Source organism: Vanessa tameamea, chromosome 10, assembly GCF_037043105.1.
Source record: "Vanessa tameamea isolate UH-Manoa-2023 chromosome 10, ilVanTame1 primary haplotype, whole genome shotgun sequence".
Taxonomy (NCBI): Eukaryota; Metazoa; Arthropoda; class Insecta; order Lepidoptera; family Nymphalidae; genus Vanessa; species Vanessa tameamea.
Window position 1 is genome coordinate 3,347,037 of NC_087318.1, and position 16,360 is coordinate 3,363,396.

Genomic DNA, 16,360 nt, shown 5'->3' on the forward strand with positions numbered 1-16,360 from the left:
CCCATCCAATTTCGTGTAACACACAATATCGTCGCGTAACGTAAAAAAAAAACAGTTGTATTTATTTAAACGAGCTATCGAATAATGTAACAAGTAACTAATATCAGACCATTTTCTGTGAGAATTATGCGTGGTCGAGTAGAATTGTCAAAGCACTTGTCCCTTTCACATACATAATGTACCGTTAAACAATGCGTGGGAAGACGCTTGGATGAAGACACCTAGAAAGTTGTCTCATGCTTTTTGGATAGATAATATATTTGTAATACATGCATTTACATATATACTCTTTAGTGTGCTGTATTAGAAAAAATATATACGTATAAGAAAATTTTAATGCACGAAGGCTTCTCATCAAAATATACAGCTTATCTCTTCAAACCCATTAGGCATAGGTCACAACATAAAAACGGCGGTTTAAAGTTGTAGAAAATAAATATAATGATAATATGTAATTAATATTGAAGATCATTTTGTACATCACATGGGTATATTATTATATAGATGCTATCTCGTAAATGTCGTGTCCCAATATGATATACAAAAAACTGTAGCAGACTGTAGTGAAAATCGAAGCTTGTCTCGTATCGACAGAATTAGTAAAGATGTTAAAAAAAACCATCATTGTCAAACTACCGCGGTGTCTAAATCATTACCAGAAATACTACAGCTATGTTTAAAATATTTTAATTACAATATCTTAATTAGAAAATGAGTTTAGCTATGTTAATATTATTAAGCACACTTGTAAATGAGGTAATTGAACTTAAGGAAGTCATTGCGTCATTAATATAACTAGTATTATTAGCGTTAATGCTGAAGAAATTCGAAAGTAACATGTAGTTTAGAACAAGTTCTTTTTAAAGTCATAGATTTAGAAACTAGACCGTAAAATTTATTTTTACCGAGCGGAATTTTAATTCAATAATAAAAAGCCATATTTTTTTTTGTACAATGAAACTAGAAGTAGAAGCATGTTCGGAGTTTCAACCAATGCAAGCTATATTAAGTACGTCAAGTTTATTACGTACAATGTTAAATTCCTGTAGTAGCTTATAACGCTATAGATCCAGAAGTCCTGGAAACATGCCCCGGGTCGGGTCATCAAACATTTTTGGGGTTTACAGTCAATAAATTCTTATACTATCTTATTGATCATATATAAAGTTTGCAGTGTTTATACTTCCATGCTTCGGAAAGGACTTAAAGCCTATGGTCCTGCGCCCGAACTCTCTGGTCATGTCCGATTGAGAACAGAGAATGTGAAGTGTATTCACAAACATCGCTGTAAAACAACTCTAAACTGTGCAGGTTGACTCATCGATTTTTATCTATACTGACGAAAACATCATGAGGTAACCTGGATTTTTTTTAAAGAATCCTGATCACAACTCGTGCGACGTAACGGATTATGACATGGCAGAAGAAGCTTAAACTCTTTGCTTGGCTGACATTGACACCAATAAGTTTTTATAAACACTATTTTCAAATGATACGAATAAACACAACAAAAGCTGTTAGACAACATGTATGCAATAGCTTTTAAATGTCACAGCTGTTAGGAAGCATTTGAAGCTGAATCATATTTTCCAAATTAACTGTTGTATTACGTAGTATATTTCAATACTGATAAAATATCGGTTTTGAATATACTTCGGGATGTGACGTAGGGATATTTTTAGGTTTTATCTATGGAGCCACTAACGTAAATGAAGTTTCGTAACCGTCTTTCAAGATTTACACCCCAATTTACAAGATTAATGGACCGTTCTGTAGATTATGTAGTTGCGTTAATGTCTTTACGCTTTGTGTTATTATTTTTGGAATATAACAAATCGATATTATCTTTATACATATTTATAGTATCGTATAACATTGTTCAATTAATCTTAATATTAGATTCAAACAACGTTAACACTTTAATGGCTACATTAGACACAATAGCTACGTGTAATACACAATTATATTGTTCAAAATATTTACATTTCTACCAGTTGTTCTCAACATTCCTATCCGCATATTATTTTCTCTGAAATCACGTAATTTATTGGTCTGTGCTTATCCAGGTCACCTAAATTTCAGATCTCATTACGTCAGTGTCATCAATCTCATAATGTCTGAGTTGGTACCATCCTCTCATCACATATACTATCGCTAATCAGCAACATTTAATAAATGTAAATGGGTAGTGTTGACCGCTTATCCATCAGGTGCCTACCTAATTTAAATTAACAAAAATTTTTACTTAAATATTAGAATTACTTTTGCATTTTCAATATAAATATAAGTCGAAACAAACCGTCAATCATGTCTATGATTTATACCAAAAAAAAAAACAAACATTCGTCGTAATATATACGATCACGGATCTACGCACTTCGACTTGACTATTATCATAAAGAACGTAAGTGTAGGATGCCAATTATTACAAGGTCTCCAAGGCTGAGTGTTGCACGATAATTACAACCTGTTACATTCAGTTCTAAGATATGGGAAAAGGAAAAATAAAGACATTTCATATATATCAACGTCCTAAATACTATTTGTTTTAATATATATCACAGTAAAACTAAAAGTAAAATCAACATTTTTGTATCCGTAGCTGGAATTTTTAATAACACAAAGTTGTTCAATTTGTTAAATAATTCAAAAAATGTAGTGCTTTGCGGTATTTGCGTCATAGTTACACTAGCCTTATAGCCCGAAGGTTTTTTAAACACTACCTAGAACTACCTAGAAGAATTATAATTGATCTTTCATAAAGTAAACTATAAATAATTTTGTGCATTTATAATACTTCAAAAAACATTCCAACAAATACATAGATGTCGATATTTAATCTATTTTAATAACACGTATTAATAATTCAGTCGTATAGATACCAGTTAAAAAATTTCGAATGTTTTGTAGGAAAATAACAATAAGTATAATATCGAATGGCCGAATCTCTATCGCTATGCGTTCGTTATAAAGCGTGTTATATTCGACCTTGTGATACATACCTAAATAACGATAGTGAAACTGCTAATTGTTATTCATTTCGTAGATCTGTATAATTTATCAAACAGTTTGATTGATATGCACACGGCTGCTTGTCTTGTCGTGTACATTTTTTACTTAAACTTTTATTAAAAAAAAAAGATATATCTTAGTCAGTCGTGCCCTCGTGCCTAATTTAGATATATTAGTTTAAATTTTTGAAATATGATCAGTTTATATTATTAAGGACTTGAACGCTGAATTGAAATGTCGAAATGCCTTCAAAAAAACCTGCAAATGTAGATCAATGAACATCCCAAATTATGCGTATCCAGTATCCACCAATCCGCATTGCAGCAGTGTTGTGGAAAATAATTCCAATTCTTCTTAAAAGTCCAAGCAGTGTGGTAGAATGGCTAAACCTTCATTAAACAACCTTTTACAGCCTGTTAATTTTACTTTACATAATGGCAGTTCAAAAATAAAACCGAACAATGGTTCGCTGATTACATATAACTAAAGATATAGGTATATAAAATAGGATATCAAATCAAATCAAATCAAAAATCTTTATTCAATATAGAAGTGTTTACACTTGCTTATTGATTGTCAAAAATCTACCACCGGTTCGGAATTTAGCACCTCGGACCTGAGAAGAACCGGCGAAAGAAACTCAGCGGGATATTTTTTTTTTTTTTTTCATTTTGCATGTACAATAATTATTATATTTTAGTTATTTGAAACAGCCTGGAGGCGATCATTTCATTCCCAAGGTGTGCAGTCAACTAAATATATATTAATATTTTATGCCACTAAGGTACATTTGTCTTCGCCTTCAGTTATATTAAGAAAACATTATTTAGAAAAGATTAATATCATGTAAAACATTGTAAAGTAACATTAAATGACAAAACAAAAGGGTTGGATAAAAATCAAATAGCCACTTGATGTATTCGTAAGAAAAAAATGCAGCTGCGGTATTAGCGCAGCGCAAATTGGACTTATCAATTCGCCCACTAGCAGCCATTACAGTGAATGGTGGATTTGGTGACACAACGTTGGAAAAGACTTTTTTTTTTAATTTTACCATTATAATATTTAATTGGAAAATTATCTAATAAAGGTTTTCAGGACAACAATATATATAAATACAGTACGTAACGGTCTTTCCTTGTCATATTTATTAATGATTTTAAGGCATAAAACATATTATAGCATAGTCCCCGCCATTCTATCCTTGTATATATCCTCATCTAGGTTCCAGGATACATTAATGTCAAATTTAATAACGATCGGTCCGTTGATTTAATCATAATCATGAAAAAAAGTTACAGACTTAAATACTTTCGCATTTATAATATTAATATAGATAACGCCCATCACGCTCGAATGAAACCTTATCGCATCGAGAGCAGACCTATTTTTATATAAACAAGATTAATTTCTAGGGATTCTTTAATAAAAAAAATACTATTGTAAATAGATACAATTCTTGGTACATCGTGTGAAGCTGGAAGATAATATAGGAAGGATCGTATGAAATCAGGTCGTCTTCGTTTTCATTGTGTAATTAGATCTTGGACGTAACAAATTCATCAGCAATTGTAAGCTTTTCTAGTCTTATAGCGCTATCTAATATAACAATATATTTCAGGAAATCTATCATACTGGATGTATCGTAAACATAAAAACAAACGTGATGTTTACGTTTTTTCGGGACTTCCCTAACATCATCATCATTATAATTCGATTGCCCTTATGCCATTTATTCGAGGTCGGCTTGCTGTGTCTCAAACACTGTAAGAAAAAAGACCTGGAAACTTACGAATGGCCGTCTGACTTCAATCCTTTTTCATGAATGATAGATAACATTATTAGATGAGATTAGAGCAAAAAAAAACAAATGTTTTAGTTAAACGACACCTTGTGATTGAGTTACTCTGGCGGACACCAGAAGGCATAGAACTTTATGTGTATTGCTATTATACATAGTTATACCTTAAATAATTAAGATGGTCATAGTTTTTTTTTAAATATGTATTCAAGACTTTTTCATCGTCCCTTAGTCGTCGTCGCTTATCAACTCAATGCTAGAAAAGAGGACTTAAGGAGGTTAAGTTGATATACACATTGTTAACATTGTGTATTTCTTACAGTACGAGAAAACAAATCGACGATAGTTTATTAACTTGGTTTAATATCAGCTTCGGTTAATAATATGATATATATACGTGCTATTATATATTTATGCTATATACAGGCTACAGAAAATCGAAAAAAAAAAACAAAAAAAATAATTATTTCCTTTAAATAAGTCAGAGCCGTATGGTTTCCTACAGCGTAGACAACAGAGAAAGCTGACCAAGAGATTTTTTACAGATCAATTGCATCAGCACTTACAGCCTCGAAACTACTAAGGTGGCGGGAAATAAGCACTTTAGGCAGACAGGCTGGCTTTAGGCAGGTGGTGTCGTCACTTTTTTTTTATCGTAGTGTTCGTATGACTGGGCCGACGAGAAATAAATGAAACAATGACAAGCGAATAATTATTCTACGAATTTAAAATAAATAGTTCTTTCATTTGACATTTCAAATGAAATATAAACAAACTCAAAAATACTTGATTTTAATCTAAAGTGTAACAAGTGTTCACGCTCAAAATTATTAACTAATTTATGTACTCATGCACGTAATTTATGATTATTTTAACAAGGAACTAGAAGCATACTGGATAAGTCGGGTATAATTCAAAGCCATACGAACAAAAACTTAAAAGGAATTCTACGAAATCCAATCTCAGAGAAGCAAGAGTCATATGCTAGCATCGATATGAAAACTCAAACCATTTTTTTGGTCTCGATAAAAATGGTTTATCTATACATATAATAAAATTGGCGTGTCTTTTTGTAATACATATTAAAATAACCGTTTTTTACTAAATGCATATGTATGTATACATCAAAATTTCATTTTTTTTTATTTTTGTCTGTCTGTTTGCTCCGACTAATCTCTGGTACGGCTGGACCGATTTTGACGGGACTTTTACTGGCAGAAAGCTGATGTAATAAGGAGTAACTTAGACTACAAGAATAACTTTTTTGTTAAATTCAAACGCGTACGAGATCGCGGGCACATCTAGTTATATTCTATAAATGTACATTGAGGTTGAATAGCAATATTATAAAGTCAATGAATTAAAAAAGCAAGCCATGAATCTACCGATAAGCGTTTTAATTGCGAAGGCTATATTGCGTGAACGTTACATCCAATTACGTCGTCCTACGCATTACTTACGACTTCTCGGTCCTGCCGCTTACGCATTAAAATTAGAGCTAAGCTTTATCTGGACTTAAGCAAATTGAAACAACGTCTTGAACTAATACTACCTTTTTATTAATTAGTTATGTTATTACTTAAGCAATTTGTTACTTTCATTGCGACAAATTAAATTATTTTTAAATTGAAATTATTTTAAAGTACCGAATTTTCAATGAAATAAGTTATTGAATTATAATGTGTAATTAAAAAAATGTTACGTATGGAATTTTACAATATTCAACTATTTATGGATCACTAAATGACAGCTATTATTAGCCATATTAGATATTTGCCAATTTGAAAATGTCTATAAATTTTCCAATACCTTTTAAAGTACCGAATTTTCAATGAAATAAGTTATTGAATTATAATGTGTAATTAAAAAAATGTTACGTATGGAATTTTACAATATTCAACTATTTATGGATCACTAAATGACAGCTATTATTAGCCATATTAGATATTTGCCAATTTGAAAATGTCTATAAATTTTCCAATACCTCATTGGTTGCAATTATTTTCATTTAATAAATAATTCAAAGTGGGTATTAGTTGATAGCATGAAAAACAATAATAATTTAGGCTAAGCCACTTGCCCTATGCTGATCGATAATTATTAATAATAAAAAAAAACAAGGCAAAAATTGCATAATACATTTTCATACATCCTTTGACATATTATGTACGAGTATAGTTCTATATGCACGTACCATCATACAAAACAGGGCGAGATCGGGTCTGTTTTTCTTTATTAGCCATGCATATCCGCCTTTGCCCAAATAAAATCGTATAATAGCTTCCTCAAAAAACGTACAGGCAGTAGTTACATTACGGTCAACGATAACGAGCGATAAACTATAATGAATGTGCAACATCTGTCTTTTATACTCCAACCATACTTGATTCTGTAAACATTATTTATTTCATACCTTTTATAAAACCGAATAATGTTGCAATACGCTTAGCTCTAACACGTTTAACTTACCTATTAGCAAATGAGTATTTCGAATAAACTTAATCATTTATCTCATATGCCAATTCGTTAAATTTTCATATATATTTTTAATTATATGTGAAAATTCGAAATTCCGTGAATTACATATTAATCATAAATCAAGTCAAATTATATACATAAATCAAGACTCAAGAGAACAATGTTGTTGCCCAAGAAAATCGTCGGGAACGGTCATCGCAGGTTTTTTCAGATTTTCAGTCCGGTTTGCCTGTTGGTTGGTTAATTTTCAAAGATAATTTCGCGTCAAAAAGAAATGTTGGTGGTCCTATAGATTGGTAGCTTCATTAATTTCGATCTATCCCTTGGATTAATTCCCTTCAGATGAGGGAAAAACAACTTATAATAATAATAAAAGAGAGTTTTTATTTTTTATTATATATATGTACAGTTACATTTAACAGTTTTATTGTATGTATATTTTTTTTGTGCTTAGAAGCACCGATAGGAATTTAACATCTGCATCAACCGTATTCAAGTTTCCGATCTATTTTCGTGTCACGAGTTCTAGTTTTTATAAAACAACTCTATACGGCAAAACGATTCTAATGGCCTGCTTTTAGAACGGATGTGAAGCGTGTTCTAAATCTTTAACGAATTCTGTTCAAATATTGTAATCATATTATTTATGTTAAACTAGATTCTCTGACATACTATCAAAATGTTTATGTTTTCTTTAAATTATTTTGTGATTACGGGAATATAATAACATTGGAGGCATTCCAAGTGAGTACTTTGGGCCCATACTAGTTTCTTTACTTCATCAACAACATAATTCACAATAAAACTTAAAATAAATGGTTATTACTCAATAAATTAATTTAATTTTAAAAATATGACCCGAGAAAAGTTTAAAGGACAAAATGTTGTTTCTTGTCAATTACAATTAATGGTAGAATCCACGGTCCCAACGGGGGTAGCTTCGAATTAATTTTAGCCTTGTTATTTTATAACCGAAAATAGCTCATAAGATAAATTGAAAAATGTATTTATTAATTATTAGAAGAATGATAAAATTGTATCCAATAACTATTGCATTATTCTTGTCTGTATTTATAATTTAACACACAATGAGAAATCATTACGTCAGGTTTGTTTAAGACATGTTCATACATTGTGAACGCTATTCTAGCAATGTCGAGATGTATAGTTGTAGGTAATGTGTTTGTACATAGTTTTCAAATTTACAGTATTGAAAGGAAAAATTCCGTAATTGCAATCAATTAACTATTGAAACTAAAGAGATTTCTCAGTTTTTTGTCTATAACATTTTATCTCCTTACAATTAAAAAAACATGAAGTATGATGTTTTTTTTTAAGAATGGTAGTGTTTAATGTTTTTCGTTATTTAAAAATTCTGTGGTTAACCTAAGTTTAACCTTTACAGAAATTTATTTAAATTCTTAAACATGTGTCAGAATATCAAAGGTCAGTTACAAGTTGCAAGCTAGACCCAAAACGCACTTGACCGATTTCTTGACGACTTTTCAGCAGTGAATGAATATTCAAACACACGAGCTTGTTTAGACATTTTATAAAATTAGCTCTTGTAGCACGTGGCTTTCGTAAGATCGCTAAATTTTTTATTATACACAAAAACTTTGAAAGAAACACGGAAGTTTACAATTCGTATAAATATAAACATTACCTACAAATCTGTTACAAACATTTATATGAAACAAAGGTTTAACAAATGATTACGATAATCTATGATAATATTTATCATGTTTACAGTTTATTTACGATTAAAACATACTATACGAAACGGAATCCGTCCAGCAAACTAGATTTTAGATTAAACTGGCTATCATATTGTTCACTGACATTTAGACCGATAAAGTTACCATAAATTGTATCAAATATAATTTCAATCATAAAATAATATTTCCAAAATAAAACGATTAACAATATGTCTACGTGTTTAATTAAATAGAAATTTAAGCAATGCAATTGTTTTTTTTTATTTTACGATAATTATATTCGGATACTTTAAATCTTAATAATAAATGAATAAAAACTAACAAACTTACCATTTCCTTTTTCAAATAGACTAACTGCGAGTCTAGATCTGTCGGATGATTGTCATCAGCAGGTGCTGGTGCAGGCGGATCTCTGAGATCAGGTTCGCCGTCAGCGAAGCCACTGAGGCTCTTTGGCAACGGAGGCAGACCTTGCAGCGACATCGTACTGATTGCTCGAAACTGCTTGCGTAGTCTAGTAACAAAATTTCGGTATAATGGCTGTGTTTGATTTGATCTATGATATTTTCAATAAACAAAAGGTAAGTAACATCCTGCATACTGTTCCACTCTTTATCAAACTTCTACCACGATAGTTCAATACGGGTCGATAGATACATATATTGCAAAATTACAAGCGACAGATCAAGTTTTCGCTATGTTTCCCTTCGGAGTCGAGCACGAGGTTAATTACAAACAAAATGAAAAAACTTACGTTGTTTTTGGGCAGATTTTAAATCAAAATCTTAGGTGAAGTGTTCCTTCGATTAGAAAGGTATAAAAGATATCTAAATATTCCCATATAAAGCATTCATCGTCATTTACATTAATAATACCTACATAGTATGAACGTATACAAATATTTTAAAGAATATACTTTAATAGAAGGCTCGGTGCAGATGCGCAAGGGATATAATTAGTGGCTGGGCACAGTGCATGTGACATTTTAAGTGTACCAGAATTTAAAACTGATTAGACAACATCATTGCATACATTTCTCTTTACCTTTAAATATGTTTCTTATAAAATTAATACAATTAAATTAAATTTTAAATGTACATAGTTAATATTATAATAAAGAAGAAAACGTTTATGGTTAAGTTTTTCGGATCGACATATGACATTTTAGAGCTAGCGTAATATACACGTACGAGCACGTAAGATAAGGAGTCGATTTTAATTTCAATGTATGTCTGGCCGAATTCCAGATATTTCGATCGATGTTACAATCCCCCGTCAATAGTGGTCAACTTTGATTATATGCTTTCTCTTATATTTACAGTATATCGTATTTAATTGAAAAATTCAAAATGAACACATCACGTATAACATAATACATTTTAAGGTAGCATAGATTTTATAAGTTTATTTTGACAACTGAAATCTGATATCTTACTGATAAAACCTATACCATGGTTCAGCAAAAATTACACCAGAAAAAAAAAAACAAATGATAGCTACTAGCATATATACAAATGAATATTATTACTTTTTTGGACGAAATTCGAGCACCTTTTTTGATCATCTGTATTGCACTTTTCGAATAATATGAGAGTTAATCCCCGCATGTCTATGTGTGTTATTACGTGAAAATGTTGCATGTTCACGTAATAACACACATAGAAATTTGAATCCAGTCTGTAGCTTCATTTCACGCAAAAATATTTGATTAGATTTTATAATATACTTATAGCTAATATAGGATACATTTATTTAGACAACTTGTAAACGACGGTTGTATATGCAGCATTATATATTTATTAGTCTGTATACTTTAAGTAGGGTTTAAAATACTTGCATAATGTAATTTAAACGTTATGGCTAGTGAGAGTCCCTAGAAGTGCATGTTACTAGGCTCACTTCGTGCCATTTCATAGTTTGTAATTTGTATAAGATCGATTGCGGTAGTAATTTTAAAAATTGTAGAATGTGAATACGTCGTTGAGTATACAGTATTTATTTACATCGCGCAAGAAATATGTTCAGTGTTTGAGATAATGGAAAAATTTGGGAAACATTTTAAACAGACAGCCATACAACTAATTACTTATGAGATTAAAGAATAATAGAAGCGAAACTTAAATATGCTTAGGGCTCGTACCAAGAATTCATCGCAGCACTATACATATACTTCTGCTGAATAGGTGTCATTTGTTTAAAGAAGTATTTACGACTACAATCATTCATTTTTACCATATTTTTATAATATATTTCATACCACACCTTGGTGATACATGTTTTATGCATAATAATAATCGATTTAATTGCTACCTGGTTGGCGTATTCATTATTTCTGATTTTCCATTCAACGGATTTGTTTCTTAGATTATTTAATATTGTGTCAAAATTTATAAATATTCATATTCGGATGATAATAATGAACAATGCCGCTTGATAAACTATTATAAGTTATGATGTATTTCTTATGTTATGTCATAAATGTTATTCATTAGCAAAGTGTACAAAGATTTAATTACGAAATGCGAGTTTTACAGTTTTATATACTTATATTTAATGTATATTTCGAAACCGTCAATGTCATTACGTGAACCGATTACTCATAAAAGATTATTTGATCTTCCTAAAATAAAGTAACGTAAGAAAAGATTTCGTTTTAAATTTATTAATCGATTTCTTTTCTTTAATTTCTTTTTTGCAAATATTTAGGTCATTCTGTCACAAACCGGAGTTATATGTATGAGGGGAATCTATAATAAACAAAGATTATTTATACCTAGATTTGAGATCATCGTCTTGTATGTACGCATACGCTTGATCATCTTCAGTATTGCCGCTCGTAACCGATATTGCATAGTTGTGTTCCGAATCTGAATCACACTGCATGTCATAATTATCCTTGATGTCTAAACATTCGGGAACGTTTGATTGCGACCTCATTGTTTGCAGTTCATATATTAACATTTCATGGTTATTCATGTCCTTCATCATTTCGTTTTCGGACGAGTCGTTGCCATTAGTTAGGTTCGTAGAATCCTTCCCTTTATCTATAACGGCATTCGCTTCGTCTTTGTTATTGTTTCTACTCGCGAGAATTTCTGAAATAAGCATTTCGGTCACTCTTGATGTTTTTCTTTCGAGGGAATTGTTGTTTTTATTTAAAGCCTCATCCTGTGTGTTTTGTTCCGAATTATCTTTAATATCTGTTAGGCCATTGAGTGGTTTCAGTGTTGTGTTCTGTAATCTGTCTTCCACACTTGGTATCTCTGCTACTGTGGCATAACATCCTTCTGTAATCGGACTTTGCGGAGGCTTCGCATCTACTGGCAATGTATATATACCAATTTCCGGTTGCTTTAAGTATCTGCTCTGTTTAACATTTTTTTGTACAAGTGGTAAGGGTTTCATTGGTTTTAACTTAGGTTTTGGTGACATAGGAGGCGGAGGAGCTTTGCGCAAGGGCAGAGTTTTTTCGGCGAAACTAGAAGATTTGGAAACTTTGCACTTTGAATCTTGATCTAATTTATTAGAGGTAGATAAAGATCGCACTAAAATTTGTTTACATGTTTTGACTGCTTTGGAATTCAGCGATTCACTTGATTTATTAGATGTTGGAGATTGAATCGAGCTACTGTCACTTGAGCTTCTCCTAGAGTTCTGACCACTTGATTTCCTCTCATCAGATGAAGAGCTACGATCACTGATAACGTCTTTTATAAATGATTTGACGCGCGCGAGCCCGTTTTGTCGAGGCGACACGGAAGGTTTAGTCGGTGTCGAATTCCTATCCAAAGTTTTGGCCTTCGATGAAACATGATTGATTTCATTTTTAGTAAACGTTTTACTTTTAGACAGCGTCGCCTTTGAATCCGCTACAGCTTTTCTCGTTTTCGCCAGAGCTTCAGCCACCATGCTCTGGCTAGGCCTCGGTGGTACAGGTGGGGGTCCTTTTATTTTGGTGGTCTTCATAGGATGGGCGTTTGATTGTACCATCAGCATACTTAAACGAGGCGTCACTCGGGCAATACTATAACACGAACACTATAGTATAATGAGCGCGGTTATATTAACATCACGTAAGTCACGCGCGTAAGCTCGGAGCGCTTGTTTGACGCGACCGTCCCCGCCCGTACGCCACTCAGACTGCGGCATACGCTGATTAATACGACCACCGCGACGCGATTGTCGTCCCTCTGCACACAACTACTTTTTTATTATTGGACAACCACAAATAACTTTGAATACATTCCGAAAATGAATTATATTTTTATTTTGCAAACTCAATTGTGTATTTTCTTATGACGTAGTATAAGACGGTCAAACAATGAATTGAGCCACACATTATCTGCGAAACGATTGTTTACTATGAGAACGAACGCAACACTACCGGTTCGGCGCACGCCACATTGCATGGCGGCTATTGTAGGCTACTTTTGAAAGCACTTAGTGACCTATTGTTTTATACTCATCCAAATGTAACAACAGCTATTTGTAAGAGGGAAGTTAAATGTATTCTATTACTTTACTCCTTATAATCTATCTTATACTTGGGATAAAAGTAAGGTTTTTTTTTAAAGTAGATAATTTCCACAAAACTTAACAAATTATCTATACTTAAATTATAAATGCGATAGTAAATTGTCTCATACCTCTTCAAGCTTAAACCGCTCAAACGATTTAGATGAAATTTGGTATGGAGATAGTTTAAGTCCCGGGGAAGGTCATATACTCTTTTTTTTTATTTCACCCCTTGAGGGGGTAAAATGGAGGTGTGACGGTTTGTGTGTGTGTGTTTGTGTTTATTATAAATTTTATAATAAGCCCTATCTTATTTCGTATTCGTATATTTAAGAGCAAACATTGATTTCTCCTGTCATCCATACAAATATATTTGGACATTTCTTTTATCTAAGTTAGTTAGTAGTGATTTAGTTTTATCTAAGTTTTTTTTAATCTTTTGTTTTTTTTTTATTGTTTTATTGTGATATTTGTAGACTCTTTTGTATTATTTTTTCTACTTATTATTATAATAACGTAACCAACAGTAACAAAACCTTTGGTTATTCATAATTTTGGGTTATTTTAAATTTAGATGTTCTAAATGATTTTTGTCTGATCAAATATGACATAGATATTGTTTCATTAAAATGACATTATAAGTAAGTAATATATTACATTAAAAGATCTTTTGCTAAGATATCTTCGCATAAGTTGAATTATAAAACTTAAATCAAGCAGGTTTGAACATGCAATCTTTTGTAATTAATAATAGTGTCACAATTTTTTTTTTCTTTGTATCATCACAATAGTGATGTATATCCTAAAAAAAAAAAATTATACTACAATATTTTTTTTATTTTTACATAATATCTTTATAACAATAGTTCAGGTATACACAAACACAAAAATAAATCCAACGTAGACTGAAAAAAGTCAAAAAGTACAATATAAAGTATTTATAATTGTGTCATTTTATAACTATATCATTAACCGATAGGTGAGTTTTATAAGCTAACATTACAACCCTTTCTCTTAAATATAAAGGTAGACATGCAAGAGGGCCATCTAATGTCTGACCAATGTTATTTTATTTTTATGATATAGGTAGGCAGACATTCTAATTTGCTACCCGATGGTAAGTGGTCACAACTGCCTTGGAAACTATAATGTTCTTTATGCCTCACTCACCATTTAAACCGGAACACAACAATATGAAGTAATTTGGTGGTAGAATATCTGATGAGTAGGTGGTACCTACCCAGACAGGCTTGCACAAAGCCTTACCATCAAATAACTATTCCTTACATCAATGTGCCACCAACATTAGGAACTTTGATAGTATGTCCATTGTGTGTATAATTACACTAACTGTCTTTCATTTTTCAGACCAGATTATAGAAATAAGAAGAATTTTGGTTTGTCTGTAGAATATGTTATCAGTAGACGTATCAACTCAGATGAGCTTGGTCAAAGCCTTTCAACAATATAACCACTTTTAAGAGAGCTCTGACCAACGACAGTTATTATTATGAGATTTTCCATTTTTAATAATTATAATTAAAAAAACCTGATCACCTCATTCTTGAAATGATGTAAATTTTTCCCAATATATGAGTATTGTTTTGTAAATAAGTAATAAAATTTTTATTATGAGTGTTGCAAGTTCTGCAATCACGGTTTCAAAATACAATTAAACAACAATGTAAGACTTGTAACAATATTAAATGATATAAATGAATGCTGAGTCACATTATTATACAGAGAGAATTTTAATAACCTGCAATTATGTATAATGCATAAACATTTAAAAAAAGAAATAAAAATGTTATTAAAGCTGTACTTTTATCTATTAACTCTCAATCATGGTCAGAAGTTTTGTCAATGATATCATATCATGTATAAAGAAAACAAATGAAAATGTTGTCATAATTAATTTTAACCATTTCTACTTATTATAATATATCAATAAAAAACTCAAATTGAGATATTAAAACTATATTAAAAAATAGAAACAGTCAGGCTGTCATATTACTAATAGCCATAGTGAACTAGTTGTTGCCCCCCCATGCCAGGTATAGGTAAGTATGTATATGTATATAAATCTATGGTGGCAGATTATTTATTTTATATGTCAAATTAATCTTGAAATAGAGGGACAAATCAGTATTTAACTCAACACTTGCCCAGCAGTTTATATAAGAAAGGCCATATATGTATTCACTAGTAGTATTTATGCTAAACCATAAGCAATACATAGATTTATAAAATCAAAAGATTTATATGCTTAAAGATAAACTCACTTGATCACTTGTTGTTGAACTTCCAGTCCTGTCTGCACATAGGGCACTGTTGCTGTGGTTGCGAATGAAGCCACTTAACAATGCAGTGTATGTGAAAACAGTGGGAACACGCACCCCAAACCAGAGGACAATCGTCTCCTGGTAATTTGCAATCAGGGCAACAGCTATCGAAGGGCATACGACAAATACCGCAGTTATCGTCGTTTGCTATCCAACGCCAAGTCGCTACACCGGTCCAACCTAGAATAAAATAAAGCTTACTTTAAAGCAGATCGATTAAATGCCTTTGTTTTTTTAAAGTATAATCGACAAAATATTAATATTAATAGTATATAAAACAACCATCTCTTACTTTTAACAGTTACTTTCATTGCGTAAAATGGACATTACTTGTCGAATAATTATTATACAGTATTATTTGAAAATAAAAATATCAAAAATCCGCCGTCAGTCAGTTGTTACGAATTTCGACAATTTGTTGACAATTCTTAAACTGACAGTTATGATTGCTTGTGAATGACAGTTAATGTAGTGCTCGAGGCACTTCGATATAA

General features: G+C 31.4%; 1 protein-coding gene across 2 annotated transcripts in view; it reads right to left on the reverse strand.

Annotated features, from left to right (window-relative positions):
• Positions 1–16,339, reverse strand: part of LOC113393013 (uncharacterized) — a 39,014-nt gene extending 22,675 nt beyond the window's left edge. Inside the window, exons 1-3 of one of the 2 annotated variants that reach the window (XR_003368456.2) lie at positions 16,159–16,339; positions 15,807–16,046; positions 9,340–9,523 (exon numbers count right to left, since the gene is read on the reverse strand). Coding sequence is in view for 1 of the 2 variants with exons in the window: in XM_026629707.2 (XP_026485492.1) it covers positions 9,340–9,523; positions 11,783–13,005 (1,407 nt within the window). In the remaining variant the exon portion in view is untranslated. Of the gene's footprint in view, positions 1–9,339; positions 9,524–11,782; positions 13,384–15,806; positions 16,047–16,158 lie in introns of those variants that run through there. The other variant, XM_026629707.2, reaches the window with a different exon arrangement.
• Between the last annotated feature and the right edge of the window lie 21 nt (positions 16,340–16,360).